Below are 20,426 nucleotides of genomic sequence, written 5' to 3'. Positions count from 1 at the left end.
CGTCTTACCGGCTCGTCTCCCCAGCCCTCTGATAGCTAAAAGCTAGAATAGTCTGGCATTAATATGCAAAGCAGGTAAATGGCTTGCCCTTTTTTCCTTGACAGTTTCCTTGGGAACCTTGAGCACTTTATTAAGAAGAAATTCTCAGGTATCGTTCTAAGGTACCTAATAGATTCGCTCTGTTGTTCTTGAGAGGTAGTTCCGTCCTTTACAGCTTCTGTAAGTAACAGAAAAATACTGAAGCTTTCTTGCCCCCTCTGTAAAAGTTTAATTTCTTTTTCAACAAGTTAGAAGTTTGATCTGTTGTTTGGCTCATGATCCAGGTCTTTGCTTTTATGACCACCTTTTTTTTTTTTTTTTAATTCTTTAGAAATATTTTTTTAAATGTTTATTACTGAGAAAGAGACAGAGCGCGGGTAGGGGAGGAGCAGAGAGAGAGGGAGACACAATCCACAGCAGGCTCCAGGCTCTGAGCTGGCAGCACAGAGCCGACACGGGGCTCTAACTCACGAGCCAGCCGTGAGGTCATGACCTGAGCCGAAGTCAGACACTTAACCAACTGAACCACCCAGGTGCCCCGCTATCACCACCTTTTGATGGCAGTCCCATCCCCTGTCCCCAACAGATTGCACTTATCATACAAATCTAAGGATGTAGGGGAGGAAGACCAGGGTAAAGTCCGATTGTGTTTATCTGTGCAGACTGAGTAGGCGATCTCTGTTGGTGTATGCGCATAGCAAAGAGCACCAGGAATTCTTGACTTTGTGGTCTGTTCTTGTGTTTTAGGGTCTCTTAACCATCCCTGCAAGTTCTGGGCTCCAAATTTGTAACTAAGGCTGCTGACTCTACCTTGACCTTGTTCTGCCCCTGGCTGCAGCAGCCCTTGAGAGAATGTCTTTGTGGCTCTAGCATGAGACTTCAAGCAGTTGGCTCACTACTGGAAGAATAAAGGATACTGCCAGACTGACCTTCCTGTCTGTAGCAATGTTCTCCCCGTGCAAGAGGATGACCAGTTCTTCACGCTCCCAAATCCTTCTAATGTGGAAGCCAGACAAGGTTCAGAGTGGACCCCACAATGTGGAGAAGGAAACGCATGCTTTGAGACTCTTGCGTGACACTGAGACCTGTCGACAGAATTTTCGAAATTTCCCATATCCAGACATAGCTGGTCCTCGAAAGGCATTGAATCAACTCCGAGAGCTCTGCCTTAAATGGTTAAGACCTGAGATTCGCTCCAAGGAACAAATCTTGGAGCTGCTGGTGCTAGAGCAGTTCCTGACCATCCTGCCTGGGGAGGTTAGGACGTGGGTGAAGTCCCAGTACCCAGAGAGCAGTGAGGAAGTGGTGACTCTGGTGGAGGATTTGACTCAGATTCTAGAAGAGGAAGGTGAGGATTGTAGGGCAGAGAGGGGAAGAGTCCTGGGTGGTTAGAGAAGACTAACCGGGACTGTCACAGAGCAGCCCTTCAAAGAAACCGGCGAAAGCAGAGCTCAGTGAGTGAGAACACACTTGAACGTGCGCCCCGTCCTGCCTGGTGTGCCCCTGCCAGACTGCTGGAGACCACACACACATATTACCCGAAGGCTTAAACCAAATTACCCCTGTGGGAGCCCTCAGGAATTTCACCTGCAGAGGTTTGAACCATTCTGCAAAGAAACCATTTGCTTTTGTGAATTAGGTTTTACAGTAACATGCTTGCAGAAAGGTAGAAAAGGGTCCAGAAAACATTTCCTTGTTCAGACACAACACACAAAATTTACATCCCATGACACTTTAGTAGAAAATTGTGAATTTAGTACGTATCCTTAGCCGTCCCAGAACAGACTTGTTTTTGAAGCCTGGTTTGACATCTTAGGACAAATCATCGGCCCTTCCCTCTGCTTCTTTGAAGTGTGGGTGCTGGTTTTGGTTTCTTTCTCACTTCTCACTGTAGGAAAGTGTAGGCATCTATCTGGTGAAGAATTTTGTAGGCTGTTCAAATAGGACTAATCTCCATCACGGTCTCCCTTCTTCCCTAGCTGCTCCTCAGCATTCTGCCCTTCCCCAAGAGACCCCAGAGGAAGACCCCAAAGGAAGACCTGCTTTCCAGGCAGGATGGTTAAATGACTTGGTGACCAAAGTAAGTGTTGGTTTCTTCTATGATTTTAAAATGGCTTATTAAGAGGTGTATGTATGAGGACGTTTTCTGTCTTGGCCCTGTAACTTCTTTGTCCCCTAAAGCCCAATCTAGGACTTAAACATCAGTTTCTCTCTTTAAATCCACCCTGTTTGTTAAGGTAAGTGACTGCCCTGTGTAGGAAATAAGCTCCCCAGAGCCTTCCCCAGATATGCCCTTCCTCACTTTTTGACTGTAAGGCAGCAACCATAGAGGTTAAGGGATTGACCTCCACAGCCAGATGATCAGATTTAGTTCGTGGTTCTGAACCTATGATTTGGAGCAAGATACTTGACCACACTTGGCCTGAATTATTAAACTCTAATAAATAGAATTTACCTGTTAGATTGGGAGGATTAAATATTATGCGACTTGTGGTTAGCCTGGACTACAGTAAGCCATCAATAAGCAGTGGTTGCTAATGTTATTTTTCTCATTAACAAGTAATTAAAGGCCATGTGTTTTGTGGTGTAATGTTGATCGTAAGTCTGTGTTACGTCAGGCCATCTTAAGAGAAAGTTTTACTGTAAAAATACACACCTGACACTGGCAGCCTGGAGCCTGCTTCAGATTCCATGTCTCCCTCTCTCTCTACCTCTCCTTTGCTCGTTCTCTCTCTCTCTCTCTCTCTCTCTCTCACTCTCTCCAAAATAAATGTTTAAACATCACTTTTGTACATACACATTAAAATCAGGCAGATGTTAAGATGAAATAAAAGATTCCATGCACAGGGGCGCCTGGGTGTCTCAGTCAGTTAAGCATCAACTCTTGGTCTCAGCTCAGGTCATGATCTCATGGCTCATGTGTTCGAGCCCTGGGCTCTATGCTGCTAGCATGGAGCCTGCTTGGGATTCTCTCTCTCCCTCTCTCTGCTCCTCCCCTACTCACTCTCTCTTTCTCTCTCTCTCTCTCTCTCTCTCTCACTCAAAATAAACTTAAAAGCAAAAAAAGATTCCCCACCCCCAAAATTTAAGATATCTAGGACTAAACATAATATAAATTTTATAGTACATCCATATCGTGTATCATTCTGTAAGACATGAAAGAAGCTTTAAATACTATAAATCGTCTGTTCTCCCAAAATTATAAATTGAAAATGTAATTTGAAAACCCAATATAATTTTTTTAAGAAACGTAAAGTTCATTTGAAAGACATGGAGAAGTAATCAGTTTTGTGTAACAAAAGGAAGAAAAGAGCCAAGAGGAATACTAGCCTTGCCAGATTGAGAAATGTATCTAAAAGTATAACAGTTCAACAGTGTGAGTTTGGTCCCAGTTTTAAAGATTTTTAGATGTTTTTTAATGTTTATTTATTTATTTTGAGAGAGAGGGTGGGTGGGCAGAGAGAGAGAATCCCAGGCTATCTGCACAGAGCCCAAGGCAGGGCTCCAACTCTCCAACCAGGAGATCATGACCTGAACCAAAATCAAGAGTCTGACGCTTAACCGACTGAGCCACCCAGGCGCCCCAATAACACACTGAATTCTCGAGGCAAAGCTCAAAAAAGCACAACCATTCAAGGGTGTCATCTTTGTAAAGCCCTTTCTTTAAGATGCAGTCACCAGCGCATGCGCCAGTGCCAGCCGAAAACGTGATGATAAATGTTGCTTTATTTTCAGACTCCCCTGTAGGACCATTCAGGTGTTCTCATCCATAACTCGGGTGAGGGTGTTAACTAGACCTTCAGGGTCTTACTGAAGCTCAAGATTCTGCGAGTCCCCTCACCACACACACACTTGGCATTTTCACTGTCCTCAATCTACCAGTTCTTGAACCAGGTTATATTTGATGTTTTAGGAATCAATGACATTCAAAGATGTGGCTGTGGATATCACCCAGGAGGACTGGGAGATCATGCGTCCTGTACAGAAGGAATTGTACAAGACTGTGACATTACAGAACTACTGGAACATGGTTTCTCTGGGTAAGCATCATCTACGCCCGCTCCTGCCAGCATACCCTCCAAGTCTCCTTTCCTCTCTTGTTAAAAATGGGTTGGTCTCGGGGCGCCTGGGTGGCGCAGTCGGTTAAGCGTCCGACTTCAGCCAGGTCACGATCTCGCGGTCCGTGAGTTCGAGCCCCGCGTCGGGCTCTGGGCTGATGGCTCAGAGCCTGGAGCCTGTTTCCGATTCTGTGTCTCCCTCTCTCTCTGCCCCTCCCCCGTTCATGCTGTGTCTCTCTCTGTCCCAAAAGTAAATAAACGTTGAAAAAAAAAAATTTTTTTTTTAAAAAATGAGTTGGTCTCTAAAGTATTTTGCTAAGAATGGGGCCTAGAGGTGAGCGTGCTCATCCCGTTCAGGCACAGAAATGTTTTCCCTTTTCCCAAATAAAAGGTTTCTAAGTGAAGGATCATTGAAAACTGTGATGCCCGGCTTCCCTGGGCATCTGTGCCTTTCCTGTGATCTCCTCCCGCCATGATCTCTATGCACATATCCTCTTGGGTGGTAGGAAATGTTCATTTTAGCTCTGGAAAGGACAGTGATCTAATTCTCCCACTACATCCTGTCCGTCAACCATTGTTTTCCCGTAGAAGTCTGTCCTCACAAATAAGTAGAAGTCAGGTAATAAAATTCGAACAACCGTTTATCTCCGGGATAAAACTCCTTCTGTTTCCTCATGAACAGGACTGACCGTGTACCGACCAACTGTGATTCCCATGTTGGAAGAACCATGGATGGTGATAAAAGAAATCTTAGAAGGCCCTAGTCCAGGTGAGAGCACAGCTGGCGTGGGATTGTTTGTCCTTCAGAGCCTGACTGCAGTGAGATCTGTTTTTTAAGTATGGCCAAGGCATCCCCCCAAAGACATCCCAGCCTGTCAAGAGCAATGAACTGTTCGGCGTTGCTTCCTGACAGATGCCATTTTCAGGAAGAGACACAGTTTATTTATTTTGAGAGAGACAACACAAGCAGGGCAGGAGCAGAGGGAGAGAGAGAGAATCCCAAGTAGGCTCCGCACTGTCAGTGCAGAGCTCGGTGCAGGGTCTGATCCTACAAACCACAAGATCATGATCTGAGCCTAAATCCAGAGTTGCACGCTCAACAGATGGAGCCACCCAGGCACCCCTCCTCCCGTCCTTTTTAAGCATGCAGGAATATCCCTAAGATTTGAAGTTTCAAACCTTCTTTTTAAATTTCTTTTATTCTGTTTCACCAGCAAACCCCTGTAGCCTCCTGCCTCCACTTTCCTAACTTACTCTATTTTCTAATTTAAAAATGTATAAATTCAGAAGATTCAAAAACGTTCTTTCGTTGTATAGCACGTTCACCCAGTTCCTGCTTCTCCCAGCACCCAAGAACTGGTGCTTGTTTCTAGTTGTTTCTGTTAAGGTGTTTTGTTTGCGTATCAAGTCAATATAAAAAGGGCTTCTTCCTAGGGCGCCTGGGTGGCTCTGTCATCAGTAAAGCGTCTGACTTCGGCTTAGGTCATGATCTCGCAGTCCACGAGTTTGAGCCCAGGCCCTGCGTCAGGCTCTGCTGACGGCTCAGAACCTGGAGCCTGCTTCAGATTCTGTCTCCCTCTCTCTCTGCCCCTCCCCTGCTCGCCCTCTGTCTCTCTCTGTCTCTCTCTGTCTCTCTGTCTCTTTCTCTCTCTCTCTCTCAAAAACAAATAAACGTTTAGGAAAAAAAATTTTTTTGTAATGTCTTCTCCATTTTCTAACAGAAATGGTAGCAAAGTACACACAGTTTTGTACTTTGCTTTTGTTTACTTAAAAGTATATCTAGGGGCACTTGGGGAGGCTCAGTCAGTTGAGCGTCTGACTCTTGATTTCTGCTCAGGTCCAGGTCCCAGGGTCGTGGGGTCAAGCCCCACGTCAAGCTTCACACGTGAAGCCTGCTTGAGATTCTCTCTCTCCCGCTCTGTCCCTCCATCCCCAAGCCCTCTCTCTCTCTCAAAAAAAATTTTTTTAAGTATATTTTGAAAAGTGTTCCAAGTGAGGATATAAAGAACTTCCTCATTGTTTTTTTTTTTAATATCTGCATCACATTTTATTGTGTGTCTCCTAAATTATTGAACCTGTTTCTTGTTGATGGGCTTTTTGGTGTTCCCATTCCTGCCTTCCTCCACAAGAACTTCAAACCTACAGCAAAGTTGCAGAATCAGTACATTGAACACCTGTGTAATTGTCACCTGGAACTACCAGCTACCATTATTTAGCCACTTCTGCTTTTTATCTCTACACACACACACACACACACACACACACACACACACACACACACTTTGCTTTTGCAAAGAACCATCTGAAAGTTAGTTGTTGCAGGGATCATGACATCCCCCCACGTATTTCTGCATGTATCTCCCATTCTTCGACATAGGCTCATCGTTCTCTCCCCTCACATATTTCACATTTACACAAGATGTGTATCTTGTATAGTCCCATATTCAGACTTCCCCCACTGTCCCCAAATATCATGCAGTTTTTCTCCCCCTTCCGGGATCTCCTGTCAGGAATCCTGTGCTCCACTTAGTTATCCTGTGTCTTTAGTCCCTTTTAGTCTAGAATTGTTTTCCGCCTTTCCTTTTCTTTCTTTCCTTTTTGTTTCTTTTCTCATTTCTTTTCTGTTTCCTTTTCTCTTTCCTTCCTACCTTCCTTGGAGCATTTTTTGAAGGATCCAGGCCAGGTTTTTTTTTTAATATTTTTTTTAATGTTTGTTTATTTTTGAGAGGGAGAGAAACAGAGTGTGAGCAGGGGAGGGGCAGAGAGACAGGGAGGCACAGAATCCAAAGCAGGCTCCAGGCTCCAAGCTGTCAGCACAGAGCCCGACATAGGCTCGAACCCACGGAGCATGAGATCATGACCTGAGCCGAAGTTGGATGCTTAACTGACTGTGCCACCCAGGCACCTCAGGCCACGTTTTTTTTAGAATGACCCACAACCTAGATTTGCCTATTGTTTCCTTACGTTTAGATTCAGATCAAATATTCTTACCAAAACAACCTCAGGTGTGTACTTTGCATTGCCATTTGTCTCATTAGTGATACTCATTTTGCTTAAGGTGCTGTTGGCCAGATCTCTCCATTTTAAAGGTGCAGGGTTTTTTTCTTTATAATCAGTAAGCAATCTGTGGAGTGATACTTAGAGGCCACATGACTATTCTGTTCCCTGGTAATATTTTATTCAAGCATTTTTGGCCTCCATTGTTGATTCTTGCTTTATCATATTGCTGGTTGCAAGATGGTGATTTTCCAATTCAGTCCTCTCTTCTCAAGGATTACTAGCATTCTCCTGTAAAGCACAGTTCTCCTTCTGTCTCATTTTTATGTGTACATAGCACTGTAGACTAGTGGAATTTTTCCAACTACAGGGTGTTATTAGTCCACTAATTCCTGGTTTGGTTTGTTTTTTGTTTTTCATGCTCATTTGTCCCCAATTTGGGTAATAGGAGCCCTGCAAACCAAGTCCAATGTCCTTTTGACAGGTCCCCATTAGTCTTTAATCCTTCCCTTGCTTTCTAGCACAACAGAATGTTCTTTTGACTCACCTTGTGCCTACCTTAGACCTGGAGGCTCTCCAAAGTACCCTGGTTCATTTTGATAGGGAATAGTACTTAGAAACCAGAATGTGGGCAGGAAGTGTGCTCACTACTGTGGGTACCGTTGCTTCCAGTGGATAGAGCTGGGAAGTATGCATATGTATGTATGTATGTGGTTCTCTTAATCATGAGTTCACGCTGATAACTCTAACTGATATCCAGCACCGCAAGGCTATTCCGTCTTGTATTTCCTTTTCCATACGGTGAACAACCTGATTCTCAAGAGCACTAGTGTATATTGATTCGCCTTGTCATGTAACACACAGAAAAATGGTTTCAGAATTAGGTCACTACCTATCACTACCAATAACAAACTGGGTAACTTTCAAAATTTCTTCAAAGTCCTTTCTGTCCTTACAGTATATCCCACTAAGGGTATACATAATACTAAGTTCAAAAGTTCCTTCAGTTCTTTCCTTTTAGCTGTCTTAAGGGTTTGCTGTATGGCTTAAGGGTTTGTTTGACTCTATTTGTATTCAGTTTTAGTGTTTTCTTGTTTTCTGGTTTTTAACCTTCCGTTTTTGAGTATGTAGAAACATTAACTTGGTTCAGAAGTCAAAACTGTGTAGAAAGGTATATGCTCCCATCCCTTCTGCTCTGTTCCAATCTACCCCCTATTTATTTCTGGTTTTTCCTTCCATGTTTCTCTTTGCAAATAGAAATCATAAAGATATTCTTACGTGTCTTTCTGTCTACAAGAGAAGTGCACTAGACTCTTGATTCTTGCTTGTCTATTGCCTTTTTTTTTTTTTTTTAAGTCACTGACTTCTAATACTTGTTAACTTACCTGGTCATTAGATATTTTAAGGGTCACGCTATTTGAAAAGCTAATTCTTCTCATAATTTATAGCAGAATGACCTATATATACCTATAGCACAGAACGTGCCTCTACCACAGTAAATTCTTCGTGGAATGATTTTGGCACACTCTAGACACTGAGAAAATATGCATGACATAATGGAAGTGAGCCTGAACTAGAAGTCAGGATAGTCTTCTGGAGGGTACTGCCAGTCTGGGACCGCTTGTTTTCTTAATGTTTATTTATTTTTGAGAGAGAGAGCATGCGTGCGTGAGGGGCAAAGAGAGAGGAAGACACAGAATGTAAAGCAGGCTCCAGGCTCTGAGCTGTCGAACTCACATATTGCGAGATCATGACCCGAGCTGAAGCAGGACGCTTAACTGACTGAGCCACCCAGGCGCCCCTGGGATCACTTTAATTTGAACCTGAGAAGTTTTTTAGATTGACTTTCAGGTAGCATGCATTGGCACTGTAAATTCACAAGAGGGGACAGTTTATGGTTATGTATTTTAGGAGGAGAATTTTCTTCTTCCAAAGAGCACCAAGACTGAGAAAAGATTATGTAGAAGTGAGGGTTGTTTTTTTTTTTAAGTTTTGTTTGCTTTTTCTAGCCAGTCCTTCAGCAGAGTGTAATCCTCTATGCTCAGGAGTCCTGTGAGCACCCCCTCCTTGTTAGGGCCTCAGGCTTTGTTTTTTGGCCCTTGGGCCCTTGCCCCTCAAAATGGAAGTGTAAGGTCAGTAAACAGATGGAGGAGCTGTCTCCGTCAGCTCTTGCTGATTTCCTGTCTCCCTGCTTTTGCCTGAGTTTTGGCCCCTGAGGATTTTTCTTTCTTACCAGTGTAGAGATACATCATAAGTTGAGCCTTTGGTTTGGATACCTGATTAGTCATGCTTCAGGAAACGGAAACTTTGATAATTCACAAATAGAACAATAGTATTGGTCTTCACTGGCCACTCCTGTCTCAGAACTTTGATAGTTGTTTATTCAGGACCTATAGCCATTCTTTCAGGTTCCACTCCAATCCTACCTCCCCCTGAAGCTTTCTTTGGTTACCTAAGTCAACACTGATCTCATCTGCTAGAAGTATTGCACCATTTTTTGGCCCTGTTGACTAGACACTCAGCACTTCCAACCGGCCCTTTCTGGTTAAATACATAGATTTAAGCACAGTTTAGTAACATCGGTTTTTGAATTGCCGGTAAGCTGATTGGTTTTAAAATGTATAGGGGCGCCTGGGTGGCGCAGTCGGTTAAGCGTCCGACTTCAGCCAGGTCACGATCTCGCAGTCCGTGAGTTCGAGCCCCGCGTCGGGCTCTGGGCTGATGGCTCAGAGCCTGGAGCCTGTTTCCGATTCTGTGTCTCCCTCTCTCTCTGCCCCTCCCCCGTTCATGCTCTGTCTCTCTCTGTCCCAAAAATAAATAAACGTTGAAAAAAAAATTTTTTTTTAATGTATATTGCATCCATTTCTTCATGGTCATGATTCAGCCTTGTTATTTTAAGCTTGTTCTCACTTTAGTACTTTTCAGGTATACGGTGCACTCTGCCATAGACTGTCCGGTTTCCTGGAATCAGAATAAAACTCAGCTTCTGGTCCTCTCATTTGTGTGTGTGTGCCTGCACACCTCTACCTGTACAGTCCCTTAACATTCTCATTTTGTTCTTTTGGAGGGGAGAGGGACAAATCCTGGTTTGAGAGAGTTGTCTTTAAATATTTTTGTTATATAAAAATAATATAACTACATTTCTAGTACTAAATAGCAATAAAAGTCATATATCCAATTTATTGAAAATTGGAAAGTATTTTTTAAAAACCTGTAATCTTGTTAGCACTTTGATATTTGTCTAGTTCCAGTGCATTTTCATGCTAGTTATGATACTACTTTTTTCATTTAACATCACTCCCAAGCATTTTCTAATGTCAACTATGATGTTTGTGTTTGAATCAAAGTAATAAAAGTCATTTGTAAATTCAGTCAGTACAAGGAAGGAAAATGAAGTATTTGTCTACCTCTCCTCACCCATTACCAGGATTTTCACCCCTTAGATTGTTACTCTCTGTGTATGTGTATCTATATTACATATAGCACATCCTTACACAGAGTGGATCTTGTTCTACATAATGTGTCCTATACACCCTTACATGTCAATGTATGTGAACCTACCTAGTTATCTTTATCAGTTATCAATATTCCATTATCCCTACTCTTGTCATTTATTGATTGATGGCAGCTCTTATTTTTAATGACTGCATATGAGTCTATGGAATGGATATATTAAGGTTTTTTTTATTTTTATTATTTTTTTTATATTTATTTTTGAGAGAGGGAGAGAGCGCACACAAGAGAGGGGCAGAGAGAGAGAGGGAGACACAGAATCTGAAGCAGGCTCCAGGCTCTGAGCCGTCAGCACAGAGCCTGATGTGGGGCTCAAACTCGTGAACTGTGAGATCATGACCTGAGCCGAAGTCAGATGCTCAATCAAGTGAGCCACCCAGGCGCCCCATTTGTAAGGTTTTTATATTTTGGTCTGCATCTTAGAAAATTTCTGAACTACCCGGCGTCACTTTTGCTATATTATAAAACCCATATTTGATTATATTCCATTACACAATTCTTAATATTTGGAAGTCCTATGTTTTTTACCTGATTTCAAGGGAAAAAGATACCATAATTTAAATTTGTTTTACACCCTCCTGCTGGAAACAATAGGCGTCAGTACCTATGATTGCTTTGCAGCTAGGTTTGAGGTCAGGGATTTTTGTTGTTGTTGTTTACCTTGTTTTTGTGTGTATGTGTATGCTTTCATTTGGTTCACCTTTTTACAACAAATTATTGTCATTTATTCCAGCAATTCAGTTGAGTGGGCACCATATCAAGTCTTGGGCCATTTTCTGAAGGAAGCATAAAAGAAGCATAAGCCTTTCCCAGAGTTTGTGTCTAAGTTGGAAATAAAAGAAACACACAAAGTTCTGAAGTAATAATGCAAGGCCAAGTGCTGAATGGCCCTGACATATATGGTTGAATCATGAGACTGCTGGTATTTCAGTCATGTTGACCTATAGAAAGGCAAGCTCATATGATTCAAGCTAATCTGTACTTTAGGATTCCTAGAAGGACAAACAGCAGCTGGGCCGTACCATTGTTTTAATGGGTAGAGAAGTTACCTTAAGAGAATGCCTAAGTCTGGTTTTCATATGGCCCCCGTATGAGGTGCTATGAGGAAGTAGCTTGAAGTTACGTGGAGAGTTTAGATGTTAAGCTAACTATGCAGTTTGGTAGAAAATACAGTAGAATAGGCAAAGCTGGATTATTTAGGGACAGAGTATGTCAAGTGGAGGTATTTTGAACTTTTTAAACGTTTCTCCTTTAAGCCATTGGTCCTCAAACCTTAGTGCACATCAGAACCGCTTGGAGGGCTTCCTGAAACAGGTGGCTCAGCCCTACCTCCAGAGTTTCTGATGGGGCTTGTCTGGATGGGCACCAGTTTAACACACTCCCAGGTGATAGTGATCCGCTTATGCTGCCGGTCTGGGGACTGTACCTTGAGAACTATTACTAGGAGAGATTTACTAGAGATGTTTGAGCCTGGAGAGCACTCCATGGAATTGCTTTTGGAATATTATGTAGGATTGTGCTGAGCAGGCTGGGAGGAGTTAATGAGAGTTAGCATCTACTTTATACGAATCAGTCCATGAAGTGAGGCCACGTTATCCCAAGTCTTACTAGTGTTTTCACTTCTCGTAATCCTGTCACCTGACCTAACCTATTTTATTGCACTGTGCCCATGTTGAATAGTGAGGAACCTCTCCTTTTTCAACGGTTTGGTCTTCCGGTTTTCTGCAGTCACTTGTCCCAAGTTTTGTTTTGTTTTGTTTTGTTTTTTAAGATCTTATTTATTGAAGTGCCTGGGTGGCTCAGTTGGTTAAGCGTCCGATTCTTGATTTCGGCTCAGGTCATGATCTCACGGTTTGTGACTTCAGGTCTAGCATTGGGCTCTGCCCTGACAGTTCAGAGCCTGCTTGGGATTCTCTCTCCCTCTGTCTCTGCCCCTCCTCACTTGTACTCTTTCTAAATAAAATAATTTTTAAAAACTTAAATAAGGATTGTATAATAAAATTAAAATAATAATTGTAAAATTATAATAAAACCTTTATTTCTTTTTAGAGAAGTGGGGAAGGGTAGAGGGAGAGAGAGACTCTTAAGCAGGCTCCCCACCCAGCACAGAGCCTAATGTGGGGCTCGATCTCACCACCCTGAGATCATAACCTGAGCTGAAATCAAGAGTCGGTTGCTCAACTAACTGAGCCACCCAGGCGCCCCTCTCTTTTCCCAAGCTTTAAGTACCACATTGTGAGGTTGTCGAGGCCATAGTCTTTTTAGGCATTTTATTCCCATTCAGTATCTTGTTTCTGTTTTGGCAGTTTCCTTTCTCCAAATAGAGGATAACTTTTTATATTTTTATATTCTTTTTATTTCAGAATGGAAAACAGAAGCCCAAGAGTGTACTCCAGTTACAGATACTTCTAAGTTCACAAAGACTGGTACTCAGACCATCAAGTTGGAGGAACCATATGACTACGATGACAGATTAGAGCGGCAAGCACCAGATACCTTCAGGAAAATTCCCACCAGCGGAAGAAACTCCCCTTTGAAGTCCGTCCTCTCACAAGAAGATGACCCTATGGAAGAGTGTCTTAGTAAATATGATATATATAGAAATAGTTTTGAAAAGCATTCAAACCTAATTATTCAGTTTGGTACCCAATCAGATAATAAAATTATGTATGATGAAGGCAGGGCAACCTTCAATCATGTCTCATATGGTATTGTACATAGAAAGATATACCCTGGAGAGAAGCCTTATAAGTGTAACGTGTGTGGGAAAAAGTTTAGGAAGAACCCGTCCTTCGTGAAACACCAAAGTACCCATGCCAAAGAAAAATCTCATGAATGTGAAGAATGTGGGAAAGAGTTTAGGCATATCTCATCCCTTATTGCACATCAGAGAATGCATACTGGAGAAAAACCATATGAATGTCACCAGTGTGGTAAAGCCTTCAGCCAGCGTGCACACCTTACCATACATCAGAGAATTCATACTGGAGAGAAACCCTATAAGTGTGATGACTGCGGAAAAGACTTCAGTCAGCGTGCACACCTGACTATACATCAAAGGACACATACTGGAGAGAAACCGTATAAATGCTTGGAATGTGGTAAAACCTTCAGCCACAGTTCATCACTGATTAATCATCAGCGAGTTCACACCGGTGAAAAACCTTATATATGCAACGAGTGTGGGAAAACTTTCAGTCAGAGTACACACCTTCTTCAGCATCAAAAAATACATACCGGAAAGAAACCGTATAAATGCAATGAGTGTTGGAAAGTGTTTAGTCAGAGTACTTACCTTATTCGACATCAGAGAATTCATTCCGGAGAGAAGTGTTATAAATGTAATGAATGTGGAAAAGCCTTTGCTCATTCCTCAACTCTCATTCAACATCAGACTACTCACACTGGAGAGAAATCCTATATATGTAAGATATGCGGAAAAGCCTTCAGCCAGAGTGCAAACCTCACTCAACACCATAGAACACATACTGGGGAGAAACCATATAAATGCAGCGTGTGTGGAAAAGCATTCAGCCAGAGCGTACACCTTACTCAGCATCAAAGAATTCATAATGGAGAAAAACCCTTCAAATGCAATATATGTGGGAAAGCATATAGACAGGGTGCCAATCTCACTCAACATCAGAGGATTCATACCGGAGAGAAGCCGTATAAATGTAATGAATGTGGGAAAGCTTTTATTTATTCCTCGTCACTTAATCAACATCAGAGAACTCATACTGGAGAACGGCCCTATAAATGTAATGAATGTGATAAAGATTTTAGCCAGCGAACATGCCTTATTCAACACCAGAGAATTCACACAGGAGAGAAGCCCTATGCATGCCGTATATGTGGTAAAACCTTCACCCAGAGTACGAACCTCATTCAGCATCAGCGTGTTCATACTGGTGCCAGACATCATAACTAATGGATATGGCAGATGACTTGACTTAGGTTTTACAGTTCACCCGAATTTTATTTTGTGCTCCGTTAAAACATTATTTAAAAGAAGTGCAATATATGTTAGATATCAGCAGAAGTATCAAAAGAAGTATCAGAATTAGTAATGTGGATATAAGCTATTTAAATTTAATGTGAAATTTAAAAAGAAAACTTTATTCACTTCTTAACCTTTATTTGATACTAGTTCAATTCATTCCAGAGAGAAACCCAATCTGTAACTCATCAACTCTTAGTGTATTTGAAGTACTTCTTAATGAGACCTTATGAATGTAACTTGGGAAAGCTTCCATCAAGTAGGGATTTCACACTAGCAGGGAATCTTGGGATAATTGAAAAAGCTGCTTTAAGGCCTTTATTCCCAGCTTTGAAGCCTTAAATACATAAGGGGTTCCCTTCCCTTTTCCTATTAATGCCATAACTGCCATGTGGAGCCAGTAGGTTTGCAAAATATATACAGTGGAAGGTATCTTAATTTCTATGTGACAACTGTGTAATTACATTTTCCTTTACTGAAATATTCAAGGAAGAGAAGCTTAATGAAACATGATCTGTTAGGATAACTAATGTATATATAACCTTTAGACGTGTACAAATTAAACAGGCAAAAATTAAACACCCATCCTTAAATTCACCTTTAAAACATATTAGCCTTAGTTTCACTAGGTTTTGACATCTGTCATCCTAAAGGAAAAAATAAGAAAGTTACCTTTTTTTTTTCACCTGACTCCTAAACTCATAACTTGAGGTTCCCCTGTGGCTATTTTGCCATAGAAAGCCCATTTCCATTGAGACCCATTTCTCGAGTGCCTACTGTGCTCAGGGCCCAGACTTCCCAACTGGATCTTCACAGGGCTTGTGCTGAAAACCACAGCTGATTTAACAACAGAAAGCTTACTAAAGTAGTGAAATGTGACAAAGGACATGGTCTTAACTATTAAGTACTGTGACAGAATGACATAGGAAGCGTACTAAAATGGGTCGCCAAATGCAATCCCATATCCCAAGACAAAGCAGTAGTGAAAGCAGCTATTTACATAGTGTGAGGGAAAAACAAGTCATGGAAAATAGATTTAAGTTCACTACAGAAAGTGGGTCAGGGAAAAAAATCAAGGGTGAAAACTTAGCAGTGAAGAAAGAATACACAGGTAACTTACAATATGAACTATTGTCGGACTTGGGTTACCTAAGAAAGTAAGAGTGGCTAATTAAGACCAAATTCAGCCTGTTTAGAAGAAAGAACTAAAAATGAAGCAACTGATTTTAAAAGAATAATTGGAATTGGTTCTTTTTCATACATGTAAGTAAAATAGGGATTACTCTTAAAATGTCAAAACATTTACTGGAAAAAGCATTGATGCAGAAACTGTCATTGATGCAACAATCACTAGACAATATTAACTAAGTTTGTGGGGTCCTGAACATAAAAGGAAAACAGGCAGAAATGCAAATAGAAACAGGTAAAGATACTATTGTGCTTAATATCCACAGCATTCCACGATCAGAATAGAAGACCATATTCTGAGAGCTGAGATTTCATCTTGCTCTTAATTGTTTCTTCAGTGCCTTGCGTGTAGGTTGTGGTCGATCTGTGTCGGTTGAATTAATAAGTAGGTAAGTTAGAATTGAGTAATAAGGTATAATTAACGGATATGGAGTGAAGGTGGTTGAATTTAAAATACTTTTGTGCACACATGCAAAGAAATACTTAAATACTGGTCATTCGCTGGGTAAGAGGAACTACTTAAAATTGAAGAATCAGAATTCTTAACAGTGGGGATATTCCTAAAGAAATCGTGGGACGTCATTGCACAGGAAGTTTTCCTGAGCTAGATGAAGAAAAACTGATCTAAATTCTGGTGCCATAAATACCATTTTAAGCATATGATTGACCATTGCAGTCTCGTTTGGATGTTACTGTTGATAGCAGACGTCCTGCAGACAGGTGCCGAAGGAAAGACCTGGGGTGCTAGCATCTTCAAGGCTTTCTTGTTGAGTGTTTTCTTCAAGAAGCTACCGCTTTCCCTTGTCTTCACCTCAGTTAACCCTGATGTCATGGAATCCTCCTTCACAAAGTGTAGATTGTCTTCAGGTTGCATAATACTCGAGTTAGGCTTATGCCATAGTTACCATGTTAGAAATAACCGTTGTACTTAAGATGCAATTTTTATTTATAATGCCACTTCAAATCTTACACAACACTTTTTCCCCTCCTGGCATGAATGTGTGGAGTATTGCAGTCCATAGCGCCTTTTTTCGCTTTAATTTGTATTTCCTGCCTTTGTTTTATGTAAATAATGCATTTATAAAGTCTTCCACTGATACGCTGAGGCAATGGATGCCCTTAGACAGTAACAGAATAGTGGAGAATCATGGATCTTTGTGTATTTTTCCCACTTTTTACAGTTGTCTGATCCACATGTAATTCAAGTTTTTTGGTTTTTTTTTTTTTTAGCAGATAGTCTTATTTTCCACAACTTTTTATTACAAAGATGTTGAAATATACAGAAAAGTTAATAAAATGAACGGTATATCTACCACCTAGCTTTAAATTTTTAACATTTTTTACTGAACGACTGGAAAGTTACTTAGACGTGACATGTCACCCCTAAATACTTCAGCATGCATCTCCTAAAAATAAGGACTTTCACATTACCACATACATTACATACCTTGAAAAATGAGTAAGAATTCTCTAATCTTTAATGTTTCATGTTTAAATTTTCCCTGCTGATCCCAACAAGTTTCACACATTATGTTCAATTACTATGTCTGTTTCATCTGTCCAGGTGTCTCCACTTCTGATTTTCTCTAGGACTTTTTTTTTTTTTTTTTAATAGAGCAGGTCAGTTGTAGAATGTCTCACATTCAGGATTTAACGGATTGTTTACATATGGTTTATCTTGTTCCTGTCCCCCCTGTGGCTTCTGTAAATTAGTATTTATGGCCAAAGCCTTGATTGGATTCAGGTTAAATATACATGTTTAATATTAACACTTCACCGATGTGTCTCCTGTTGCATCAAATCAAAAGTCTTATTAGTATCTGGTTGACCATCCGTGATGTGAATCATGGTAATCACCGTATCTTCCCAATGTGCAGATGTGTTTTTTCCGTTGCAGTTAATCCGGACTGACGCTGGCAGGGTGTGGATAGCTTGTTCAGCAAGAACTTTTCACCTGGTACTTGTAGTACCCAGTGATGACGATCGTTCCCCAAATCAGTTATTTCCTTAAGATTGGCAAAATGGCAATTTTCTATCATTCTCTCAACGTTTCCTGATGCGTAAGTCTGTAAGGCAGAGCTTTCTGTCATTTGGAAGTGCACTAGAGGCAAGGTGCTACTTAAATTCTTTACTTACCAGTTTTCAGAGTGAGGAGTTGGCAGTGATGACCGATTATTCCATGTGTTTACGTCAATCGTGGCCATTGTTTCTGTTGCTCAAATTGTCCCACATGTGGCCGGTTGGAACCCTTCCATTAGCTCTTATGTCCCTTGTCATTCCTTCTCTAGCCTTTGGGGACTTCATTGCCTTCTGACACAAGAGATCTCAGGTTCAATGCCCCAGATATGGAATGAGCCATGTCTCCCGCAATCCCTGGCTAAGTCAGCAACTATTTAGAAACCAAGATCTGGACGCTAGGTATGCTCGTTGCTGCTGGGGTGTCATTAGCAGGTAGCCTTTGGGTCTTAACCATTCAACTTAGTTCTTGTAAAGGCAACTCTTTGCACTCATTTCATCAGTTACAGAATCTCTAAGAGCCGTCATTACATACTGGGACAAACTGGGGAGCAAACAACTTAGCCTTTTAAGCATACAACTAAACTGGAGAGGACGGAAGTGATATGTATACTAAAAAGCAGCAAGCGCAACCCCAAGAGGTCTTGTACCAGGACCAGCAGAGTTTAAGGAAGGGAGCATGTCAGTTAATATGTGGTACTTAGTATGTCTTAACTATTACATGTCTTGGTAATTCATGTATTTATAAGCTAATCATCTTTCCCATCACATTCCTTAAGGCAGGTTTCTGATAAGATCTAAATCTGAACCCTGACGATCTGTTTCCTGCAAATCTAAGTGCTAGTTTTTCTTGCTAAACTTTTATTTGGTCTTCAAAACTAAGAGTGTTAGGTTTCATTCTTCAACTGTATCTTCTGGTATCGATTCACTTGCATGTGCCTGTAAATGTGCTTAGTCCTCTATTTTGTTACTCTCTTCCTGGCTCTATATTTCACTACAGTTACTAGCCCCTTGGAACACTGTAGCCATTAAGAATGGCAAGCATGTGCACTACAGTGATCTGTGTAAATATGTGTGTGAACTCGCAAGCAACGCTAAGTCCTCTGTATGGATGGGGAAAGTGATACCCATGATGCTGAAGTGTCTTGCCTGAGGTCATACGGTCCTATAGCGACAGAATAAGGGTCCGGACCCATGCCTCCGGCACTTAGTTGAATTCTTCCTGTAAATTTAATGCTAATGGAAATCCCGAGCACAAACAGTATGTACCTACAATTTTATAAAACTCTATTTTGATGAGATTAGAGCATGGAAAGTTTATTTTTGTCTCCCCTTCTCTATAGTTTCCTAAATTCAGGTCTTTCAATGAGACTAGCCCCATCAAGAATGCACTCCTCTCTACCCTCACTTCAGTTTTGGTCTCCCACCCAGATCTTTCCCCAGCTTCAGAACCATATAGTCAATGTTATCATCTGGAACTATCTCAAAAGTACCTTCAGTGGTTTAATCTAAAACAGAACTTTCATCCCCAAATCTCTATGTTAATTCACGGTAACTTTGAGAGGCTAGTTCACCTGTAGTTACCATCCTATTGGCTTTACTTTCCATGTGTTCCAGTCCAGTCTCTTCTCTATCCCCACTGCCACTACCTCATTTCAGGCTTTTAATCAGCTTTCGTTTTGATTCTTTCATAACCAGGTAAATGTTCATCCTGCCCCTGATCTACCCCTTTCAGTGTATCTGCCACACTTTGCTCAAGTCACGTGAAAACGTGTGAGGCCACCACATAACCGCTCTGCAGGTTGAGTAGTGCATTTGACCACGTCGCCATTTGCTCGACACGCCACGATATCCTCTCATTGTCAACGGCAGTGGATTCTCACTCTTAGCTGCACATTGAAACGACCTGGGGAGCTTCTACAATTACCAACGCCCGGGCCCCACGTCGAGGGATATTGGCTTACTTCATTTGGGATGGAGAATTATCCATCTGAATTATCAGTATTCAATTCCCCAGGTGATTCTAATGTCTTAAAGTGCAGCAAGGGCAGAAGCAGGAATTCCAGTGATTCGGAGGAGAAATGGTGGTTGCAGCAGAGGTGGTAAGAAGTGACCCAACCCAGGATGTATTTTGAAGGTAGAGCCTCTAGAACTTGCTAAGGATTTGGATTGGGAGTGAGGGGCATCAAGAGTGACTATCTTAGGGGCACTTGAGTGGCTCAGTTGGTAGAGCATGCAGCTCTGGACCTCGGGGTCGTGAGTTTGAGCGCCACGATGGGGGCAGAGGTGACTTTTAAAAAAAATAAAAAATAAATAAATAAATAAAAACCTTCAGAAGAATGACCATCTTTCCAACTAGAATATATGCTCCTAACAAGGCAGAAGGCTCTATTAGACTCATTTCTGTAGCTCCACAGATGGGCCCAGATGAGTTCCAGCACAAACCGTGGGCTGCCTTACAGGAAAGCAACGCTGAGTTGGGGGAATCACTACTTTTATAGCGAATTGTAACCAAACATGCTCTTTGCCTTCCCTGACCCCCCTCCAGCCCCTGCTTTGCCTGTTTGCTTGCTGTGAACACAAGGCTGAGAAATGGCCCAGGTAAAGCACGATTA

General features: G+C 41.6%; 1 protein-coding gene across 4 annotated transcripts in view; it reads left to right on the top strand.

Annotated features, from left to right (window-relative positions):
- Positions 1-19,112, top strand: part of ZNF287 (zinc finger protein 287) — a 19,977-nt gene extending 865 nt beyond the window's left edge. For 3 of the 4 annotated variants that reach the window (XM_040453119.1, XM_040453120.1, XM_040453122.1), the window contains exons 2-6: positions 787-1,387; positions 2,019-2,119; positions 3,953-4,079; positions 4,780-4,866; positions 12,971-19,112. In XM_040453119.1, coding sequence (XP_040309053.1) covers positions 985-1,387; positions 2,019-2,119; positions 3,953-4,079; positions 4,780-4,866; positions 12,971-14,538 — 2,286 coding nt within the window. In that variant the 5' untranslated portion in view covers positions 787-984 and the 3' untranslated portion in view covers positions 14,539-19,112. Of the gene's footprint in view, positions 1-105; positions 149-786; positions 1,388-2,018; positions 2,120-3,952; positions 4,080-4,779; positions 4,867-12,970 lie in introns of those variants that run through there. The other variant, XM_040453123.1, reaches the window with a different exon arrangement.
- The last annotated feature ends 1,314 nt before the right edge of the window (positions 19,113-20,426 follow it).

This window comes from Herpailurus yagouaroundi, unplaced genomic scaffold (assembly GCF_014898765.1).
Source record: "Herpailurus yagouaroundi ecotype Mexico unplaced genomic scaffold, PumYag 208, whole genome shotgun sequence".
Classification (NCBI taxonomy): Eukaryota; Metazoa; Chordata; class Mammalia; order Carnivora; family Felidae; genus Herpailurus; species Herpailurus yagouaroundi.
Note: the sequence above shows the minus strand (reverse complement) of the source record. Positions and strands in the feature narration are given on the sequence as shown.